The 9,358-nt window shown below is 35.4% G+C and overlaps 1 protein-coding gene and 1 long non-coding RNA gene across 2 annotated transcripts; one reads left to right on the top strand and one right to left on the bottom strand.

Moving 5' to 3' along the window:
- Positions 1-261: 261 nt before the first annotated feature.
- LOC142167795 (uncharacterized) lies at positions 262-4,524 on the bottom strand. The gene is made up of 4 exons (XR_012697907.1): positions 4,323-4,524; positions 1,799-3,066; positions 720-805; positions 262-617 (listed from the first exon to the last, which is right to left on the bottom strand). It is a non-coding gene; the product is annotated as an uncharacterized LOC142167795 (long non-coding RNA).
- On the top strand, positions 513-3,334 carry LOC107784880 (laccase-12-like). The gene is made up of 6 exons (XM_016606070.2): positions 513-646; positions 739-890; positions 1,001-1,245; positions 1,411-1,539; positions 1,850-2,806; positions 2,923-3,334. Exons 1-6 carry the CDS (start codon positions 536-538, stop codon positions 3,051-3,053), a joined length of 1,725 nt encoding a protein of 574 aa, XP_016461556.2. The 5' UTR covers positions 513-535; the 3' UTR covers positions 3,054-3,334.
- Positions 4,525-9,358: the final 4,834 nt, after the last annotated feature.

Here is a 9,358-nt window from a genome sequence, read left to right as displayed (position 1 = left end):
AACAAAATAATATTTCAAGTAAATTATTCGTATGTCGAGTACACATCTGAATCATTTCAACTTGTTTTCTTCCTTTCTTTTTTCGAGATGTATATGTATATCATTTCTCTCTTTGTTTAGCGTAATTGTTTCACCATTTTTGATGAGCATTTAAGATTAACAAAGATTAGAAGTTCCCTTCAATTTGTGATAGAGGAAAATACATGGTATGTAATCATAACAACAAACTTTGGTTTTTTGGATAAAAGTACATCGTTAATGTTAAGCAAAAACCATAAAAAATGATGTTTCCTTGAAAATTGAGAATATAACAAACTCAAAGAAAAAGACTTATAATGTAAGCATGTCAAATTACTTACTGCAGTTAGAGATAGGCTAAGTGGGTGAACCAACTGCTTTACAAGGTTGAACTAAGAGTTGCCTCCGACAACTTCTCTCCCTATAAAAGCATAGCCTCAACTCTCCAATCTTTCACAAACAAACACTGACTTGCATCTACCAATACTCGACCGCGAGTTTTAAGAAAAGGAAAACAATGGAGGCCTTCAACAGCATTGCCAACCCTTTGAGTTCTTTCTTCTTTATGTGCATTTTGCTTCTCTTGGCAAATGCAGCATCTGCGAAAACTCACCACCATGATTTTGTTGTAAGCTATCCAAGATTTCCATTCATTAAATTTGCTAACATTTCGTAAATGTTACAAACTCTACGATACTGACCTCTGTTTTTTCGTAACAGATTCAAGCAACACCAGTGAAGAGGCTGTGCATGACTCACAACACCATAACGGTGAATGGACAATTCCCTGGACCAACATTAGAAGTAAACAATGGTGATACTCTGGTCGTCAAGGTTGTCAATAAAGCTCAATACAATGTCACCATTCACTGGTATGTCCATGCATGCAATGCAGAATGAATTACGCATGATTATATTTCATATCAGTAATGACTATTTACTTTTTTTTCAATTTTTATACTACTTTGTTATGTTCCAAAAGGCATGGGGTAAGGCAGATTAGGACAGGATGGGCAGATGGACCAGAATTTATCACTCAGTGCCCAATTAGACCAGGAAAGAGTTACACTTACCGGTTTACCATTCAAGGACAGGAAGGGACTCTTTGGTGGCACGCTCACAGCTCGTGGCTCAGGGCCACTGTTTATGGAGCTCTAATTATCCACCCCAAAGAAGGAGACTCATATCCATTTCCTAAGCCCAAAAGAGAAACGCCAATTCTTCTAGGTACTACTTCCTTCTCTAATTACCAGAAGCTTTAATCATTTTTTAAATGAATACTACTTACTATAAGAGTTACGCAGTTTCTCCAATCTACCCCCTGAAACATTGATCATAAACTGTTGTCCCTAAGAAAATTCCTTGAAATGAAAGTTTGTAAATGCTGATTAGGTGAGTGGTGGGATGCAAACCCTATTGACGTTATAAGACGAGCTACAAGAACAGGAGCACCTCCTAATGTATCTGATGCATACACCATTAATGGTCAACCAGGTGACCTCTACAAGTGTTCCAGTCAAGGTTAGTTCTGATCCCCAGAATGTCTGTAATAGTTGTAAGAAAGACGTGCCTCAGAAATTAAGAAGACCAACATAGGTGAAATCTAGATTTTTTTTATACATAAAGTCAAGAGTACTCTAGAAATTCCCCCCTAACAAAGTTAAAGCATTATGTTTAAATACTCCAGATAGTGTTCCAATACTCTTAGAACATGAAATGATCAAGCAATTTATACACAGTATAAACACCAATTTATAACGTTTACGAAATGATTATTTACCTGATGTGATCAGGGCATGGGCATGTTTTCATAGAAATCACATTTATGCAGATACTACCATCGTCCCTGTGGACTCGGGTGAAACCAACCTCCTCCGAGTTATCAACGCTGCACTCAACCAACAACTTTTCTTTTCCGTCGCCAACCACAAACTTACTGTTGTTGGAGCAGATGCCTCTTATGTTAAACCCTTCACAACATCAGTCCTTATGCTCGGACCAGGCCAGACAACTGACGTCCTAATCACAACTGATCAGCCACGAGCCAAATATTACATGGCAGCACGTGCCTATGCTAGCGCTCAAGGCGCCCCCTTTGATAATACCACAACCACTGCCATCCTTGAGTACAAGACAGCTTCTTGTTCTTCTAATTGTGTCAAGACCAATCCAGTTTTCCCATCTCTACCAGCATATAATGACACGGCCACTGCTACAGCCTTCACAACCAAATTCAGAAGCCCGAGAAAGGTCGAGGTGCCCACTGAAATTGACGAAAATCTATTCTTCACAGTTGGGCTGGGACTGAACAACTGCCCAAGAGGTGCAAGCTCGAGTAATTGTCAAGGTCCAAATGGCACTCGATTCGCTGCCAGTATGAACAATGTATCTTTTGTGCTACCATCCAACTTTTCCCTGCTACAAGCACATCACCAAGGAATACCTGGTGTCTTCTCAACTGATTTCCCAGCAAACCCTCCTGTAAAATTTGATTACACGGGTAACGTAAGCCGATCACTCTGGCAACCCGTTCCAGGAACAAAGCTGTACAAACTGAAATATGGCGCAAGAGTGCAGGTTGTGTTACAGGGGACAAGCATATTTACAGCTGAGAACCACCCAATTCATCTCCACGGATATGATTTTTACATCATTGCGGAGGGTTTCGGTAACTTTAATCCCAAAAGAGATACAGCTAAATTCAACCTTATTGATCCACCTCTCAGAAATACGGCCAGTGTACCCGTCAATGGATGGGCAGTCATCAGATTTGTCGCTGACAATCCAGGTAAGAGAATAGATAGAGGGAAACAAGTACTCACATCTCCAAATATTCCCAACTTTTTTCTATACCATGTCATATTTCAATGCTACAAATTAACTTACAATATTAACTTAAAACAGGAGTGTGGCTAATGCATTGTCACTTGGATGTTCACATTGGCTGGGGTTTGGGCATGGCGTTCCTTGTGGAAAACGGAGTTAGTGAATTGGAATCATTGGAGGCTCCTCCAGTAGATCTGCCTGTCTGTTGATGACTGCAACAAGCTACATAATGCAAAATTCAGAGCCCTGCAGAAATCATTTAATTGTTCCCCGCATTTGGGGCTAGTTCTTTTATCGCTCTACTGCATTTGCCCCCCCCCCCCCCCAACAAACACCCTTTCCTAGAATTTTGATAGATGACAAGGTCAAGATGGTGCCAAAAGTTGCAACAAAATTCACCATCTATCTTAGAATTAGACCAGCATATTCCCAGATTAAAGCAGTTGTACTGTTTCGACTAATAGAGAAGAATTATTGAGTTTGAACAAAATTTGAATCTCAAACAGGTATAAAGTACAAGGTAAAACAAGAAAGGTAATCATCAGCAGTAAAAATTGCTCCTTTGCGTAAATCGGACAAAAGACAGACCCTTCGAGAAATTAAAGATATACATAAATTGGATCATACCAGGCAGTAGCATTAAACAAACACAGAAATCTGCAAGTCATTAGATATTATATGGAGTACTATGATCTATACAGCAAGTGACAAAAAATGGTGGAATGATGAAAAGGCATCTCGAGGGACCTAGTCAAATATATTGCTACCTTCAAAATATTGCACTTTTTTAACTTCACCTTCAATTTTTTTCCAACATACATTAAATATAGTCCAAACGGCATTCTATGTACAAAAACTAGTTTGACCATTAGCGTTTCTAAATATTGAACTTCACTATTTGAAATACTGGTGAAATATTGAAAAACTTTTTAAGAGTATCTCAAGTGAAAAAATTGTTCACTCACTAATCTTTAATTTTTTTTCCAAGTAAAAATCATAGTATTCAGTTCTAGAACTTTTTTTCAACTTCAGCTTCAGGTGCTCTAAAGCTTCAACCAAATATTGTCCAAATGCCTCCGAAGGCATAAATGTTATTTGAGTATGTGAACTTCGAGTAAATATTAAAATGTTATTTTATATTTATTTTTTTAGTTGCAAGTTTTTAACTTGTATAAACTTTTTCCGCGAGAAGTTCATATCAAAATACAATTTGAACTTCCGAAAAACTTTTTCTCTTAACCTTCAGCTTCAAATGCTTTTTCTTCATTTTATAACTCTAATATTGTCCAAACCCCTACGGAAAATTAGAAGTCAGCTAATAAAAAGGTGGAGTAGTATTATTTAGGAGGAAAAACTTTGAAAATATTAGCTGGAAACTTCACAATGGTTTGAAGTCCAATATATCTTTCTCAATATACATGTATTGATTCAGTAATCAAATGAAGAAGACAAGAAATCAACTTAAGTTAGATTTGTACCTTTACCATAACCAATTCCTCATGGAACAACCCACCCAAATCCGGCGAATTTCCGGCGAGTTAAATTGGTCTTTTGCTGGCTGAAAAAATACTCCGGCGAGTGAATTTGTGCAGATATGAATCGAACCGGCCGGGGTTGGGGTAATTGTAACTCACTCTTGAAGTTGCTGAACTGAAATACAATAATGGAGATATTAATTGGGATGTTTATCCAAATAACCGGTCAAATTTATTGTAGCAAGTATACAAAATATATAATTGTTATAACAAAAATCAAATTATCTTATACGTCTTCATGATTTTCATCTCAAATACTTAATAACATATTAAATGACATATTTTTCTTTACTTTTCATGTATATATAAAGGTCTTGTAATATATAGGAAAATATATATAATTGAAAAAGAAAATCTATTCCCTCTTTATCTCTATATCTCTTAGCTTGTTTTTTCTTATTATATATTGTTACTTTAAGCTATATTTTATAACACGTTATCAACATGAATTAGCTTCTACTCAAGTCCGATCCAGCACACACTAGCTACCACCACTCTGCTTTCTGGTATGTTTAATTTTCTTTTTCCCAAGATTGATCGCTAATCTGCACATATACCAATTAATTTAGATGTTACCATTCTTTAAATATTTTCAAACAATCAATTCTATGCTTAGGTAAGCTCCATTACATGGAATTAATTATTCGGGTAACCACATAAAAGTGATACATCCATATAATTTATGGTTTAAGACACTATGCAGTTATTTTTATGAGTATACTGCCAATAAGTTTTAAAATAATTATAGATTGGCATTTTATTCAAAATTTTAAAATATATACAAATGTCAAATTTAGATTGTAAGATCATTATAAATTTGTTATTAAGATATTATAAGAATATATAGAATATGTATATTAAATCATTCCGTAGCAAGACTTTGCCATAATTACAGTTGAGTTTTACCTCTCTTTTTGTTTATTTTTCTCTGAATTCAATTAAGAATTTGCCACAGAAATTTTCGGTTAATTTTATTGATTCAAAAATGTATTGAACTCTCTTTATATAAATATGAATACCATATTACATGATTTATTATTATTATTATTATTTTATTTTATTTTTCTTGTTTCATAATTACCCAAATTGATTCTAATTTATCTATTTTTTAATGATGATTTTTATTATGTCGAATTTATCAAAACTTGAATTTGTGGCACTTGACATCTCCGGAAAGAATTATTTATCATGGGTCCTTGATGCTAAAATTTACCTTGCTGCAAAAGCTCTTAAAAATACTATTATACAAGGAAATGAAACATCACGTCAGGATAAAGTAAAGGCTATGATTTTCCTTCGTCATCATCTCGATGAAGGGTTAAAGACTAAATACTTAACTCTAAAAGATCCATTTGAATTATGGATCAGTTTGAAGGAACGATATGACCATCTTAAGGCAACGATATTGCCAAGAGCTCAATATGAATGGATTCACTTACAGTTACAAGATTTTAAAACTGTAAGTGAATATAATTCTGTTGTATTCATAAATAACTTCTCAACTTAAATTATGTGGAAAAATTGTGAATGATGAGGATTTACTGGAAAAGTCTCTTTATACTTTTCATGCCTCAAATATGGTATTGCAGCAACAATACCGTGAAAAGGGTTTAAAGAAATACTCTGAATTAATCTCATGCCTCTTGGTGGCTGAGCAACATAATACCCTTTTAATGAAAAATCATGAAGCACGTCCCACTGGATCTGTACCATTTTTCGAAGTGAATATGGTAGCAGTTGCTCAAAAGTTTGAAGGAAGACAAAATCATTATCGTGGTCGTGGCCATAGTCATGGATGTGGACATGGACATGGAAGGGGACGAAATAATTATCGTCATCATAGTGGAAATAAATAAGAGAACAATAAGGATTCTCAAAATAATCCTTTAAAGGCAGAGTTAATATTTGCCACAAGTGTGGTATGAAAGGTCATTGGGCACGTGTTTGTCGTACACCTGACCATTTTGTCAAACTTTATCAAGCATCCAATAAAAAAAAGATAACAATGTGGAGGCACACTTGACTTTTCAAAATAATGATGATAAAGCAGGTCCCTCAAACAAATATGATGATGCTGAGGCAAATCTTGCATATAAAGATGATGATTTTGGAGGCCTTACAAATATTACTCATTTAGAAGTCGGAGACTTCTTTGAGGATATTGACTGAAGAAGTGATTATCTTACTGGGGAATAAAGCTTTAGAAAAGTTGTTATTTTCATATTATGTCTTTATGTAGTTTGTTTTTCCTAGTGTACTTTCCTAAAGCATCATATATGCTAGTTTCTACGTTCCTCGTATAATTTCTAATGTTTCTTTTATTTATACTCTTTCGTATTTCTTATGATGTATCTTTTGTTTATTTATGAAGAATATGAAAATTTTCTAGTTTTCAGTTAGATTCAAGATCAATAAAGATGATATATGTCTTTTGGATAGTGCTACAACACATACTATTTTAAGAGATACGGGATATTTCTCTTATTTGGTGATGAAAGAAGCCAATATTAATACAATATCTGGCAGTACAAAATTAATTGAAGGCTCAGGAAGAGCAAATTTATAACTACCCGGAGGAACAAATTTGACTATTAATGAAGCATTATATTGTAGTAAGTCTCAAAAAAACTTACTAAGTTTAAAAGATATTCGTCAAAATTTATATCACATTGAGACTACAAATAATGAAAAGATTGAATATCTTTATATTACTATAATAAACTCGGGTAAGAAATATGTGCTTGAAATGTTACCCGCTCTTTCATCCGGCTTATATTACACAAGTATTAGCAGGATTGAAACACATGCCCTAGTAAATGAGAAGTTTACTAATTAAGATAGTTTTATTATTTGGCATGACCAGTTGGGTCATCCTGGTTCTACTATGATGCGTAAAATAATTAAGAATTCACATGGACATTCAATGAAGAATCAAAAGATTCTTCAATTTAAGGAATTCTCTTGTGCTGCATGTTCTCAAGGAAAATTAATTATTGGACCATCAACTATTAAAGTTAGGATGGAATCCCCTACATTTTTGGAACGTATACATGGTGATATATGTGGGCCCATTCACCCTCCATGTGGACCATTAAAATATTATATGATTTTGGTAGATGCATATACAAGATGGTCACATGTGTGCTTATTATCAACTCGCAATATGGCATTTGCGAGATTGTTGGCTCAAATAATAAAACTAAGAGCACAATTTCCAGATTATATAATTAAGACAATTCGTCTTGATAATGCTGTTGAGTTTACATCTCAGGCCTTTACTGATTATTGTATATCAACTGGGATAATAATTGAGCATCCCGTTGCTCATGTTCATACACAAAATGGTCTAGCAGAATCATTGATCAAACGCCTCCAATTAATTGCTAGACAAATGCTTATGAGAACAAAACTCCCTATTTCAGTATGGGGTCATGCTATTTTCCATGCAGCAGCACTTGTGCAGATAAGGCCCACAAGTTTTCATAAAGTCTCCCAATTGCAATTGATTTTTGATCAGGAGCCAAATTTTTCCCATCTTAAAATCTTTGGTTGTGTGGTATATGTTCCAATTGCTCCACCCAAACGCACAAAGATGAGTCCCCAAAGAAGGTTGGAGATATATGTTGGGTATGAATCTCCTTCTATTATAAAATATCTATAGCCTATGACTGGAGATTTATTTTGTCACGACCCCAAATTCACGCTGTGTAGGATGTCGTGATGGCACCTAGTCTCTAAGACTAGGTAAACCTAACAATTATTGCAGAAATACATAAAATAAAACCGAAGCCAAATTCTCAATATATGAAATAAATATAAAACTGCAATCCAATAATTTCAACTCCCAAAACCCGATAGAAATAAGTCATAAGCTTCTAAGAATTTAGTCTGAGTATCTCAATACATCAGAGTTTAAAGAGAAATCAGGAAGACAACATAATAAGGATAGAGGGGGACTCCGAGGTCTGCGGGCGCTGGCAGATGTACCTTGAAGTCTCCATGTACAGCTAGTTCATTGATACCTGGTCTGATAGGAAGTACCTAGATCTGCACAAAAAGATGTGCAGAAGCATAGTATGAGTACACCACATCGGTACCCAGTAAGTGCCAAGCCTAACCTCGGTAGAGTAGTGACGAGGTCAGGTCAGGCCTTACTGGAAATAATAATAAATAAGGCAAAAATTTATAATAGTGTAATGAAGTGATTGAGAAATAATCAACGAAATTTACAGAAAGATAACAACACAACAATTAGAGGTAAATAACAGGGGCGCTCTCGAGATACCGCCTCGTAGTCCCAAAAGTAAATCTGCAGTACAGAGGAATCATCCGGGTAACTGCCTCGTAGTCCCAAAAGTAAATATGTTGTATAGGGGGATCTCCCGAGGAACCGCCACGTAGTCCCAGAAGTAAATATGCAGTACATGAGAATCTTCCGAGGAACCACCTCGTAGTCATAAAATTAAATATGCAGTACATGAAAATCTCCCGAGGAACCGCCTTATAGTCCCAAAAATAAATATGCAATACAGGTAGTTGGAGGAACAACAAATTTTTCGCAAGAAATCTTACAGTTAAATATTTAAATCAAATCAAGAAAGCAGGTAATTCAGCTAAGCATGTTGCACATATTGCACGTAAGAGTTAAGGCACGTAGACATGAGATACTAGGCTAAACATGATCACTACATATGCTAAGGCAACTCAGTTAAAGAATTTAAAAGAAGACTACTCAGCAAGAACCGATATTTCCAAATTTAGCCCGTGTACACACTCGTCACCTCGCGTACACGGCGCTCACATATCACAAAATGTTACAACAGTATCAAATCCTAAGGGGATTTCCCCCACACAGGGTTGGACAAGCCACTTACCTCAAGCCAAGCTCAATCAGTCAATAAGAATGTCTTTCCCTCGATTTTCTGACTCCGATGTGCTCGAATCTAGTCACAATTAATCTGATTCAGTCAATACAAATT

Source organism: Nicotiana tabacum, chromosome 13 (assembly GCF_000715075.1).
Source record: "Nicotiana tabacum cultivar K326 chromosome 13, ASM71507v2, whole genome shotgun sequence".
Classification (NCBI taxonomy): Eukaryota; Viridiplantae; Streptophyta; class Magnoliopsida; order Solanales; family Solanaceae; genus Nicotiana; species Nicotiana tabacum.
This window is presented reverse-complemented; position numbering and strand designations above follow the sequence as displayed.

Bases quoted from the DNA above. Each gene is read 5' to 3' on its own strand.
- LOC107784880 (XM_016606070.2), top strand. From the start codon at position 536: ATGGAGGCCTTCAACAGCATTGCCAACCCTTTGAGTTCTTTCTTCTTT. The intron at 891-1,000 runs GTATGTCCATGC...ATGTTCCAAAAG, and splicing joins TACAATGTCACCATTCACTG to GCATGGGGTAAGGCAGATTA. The intron at 1,246-1,410 runs GTACTACTTCCT...AATGCTGATTAG, and splicing joins AGAAACGCCAATTCTTCTAG to GTGAGTGGTGGGATGCAAAC.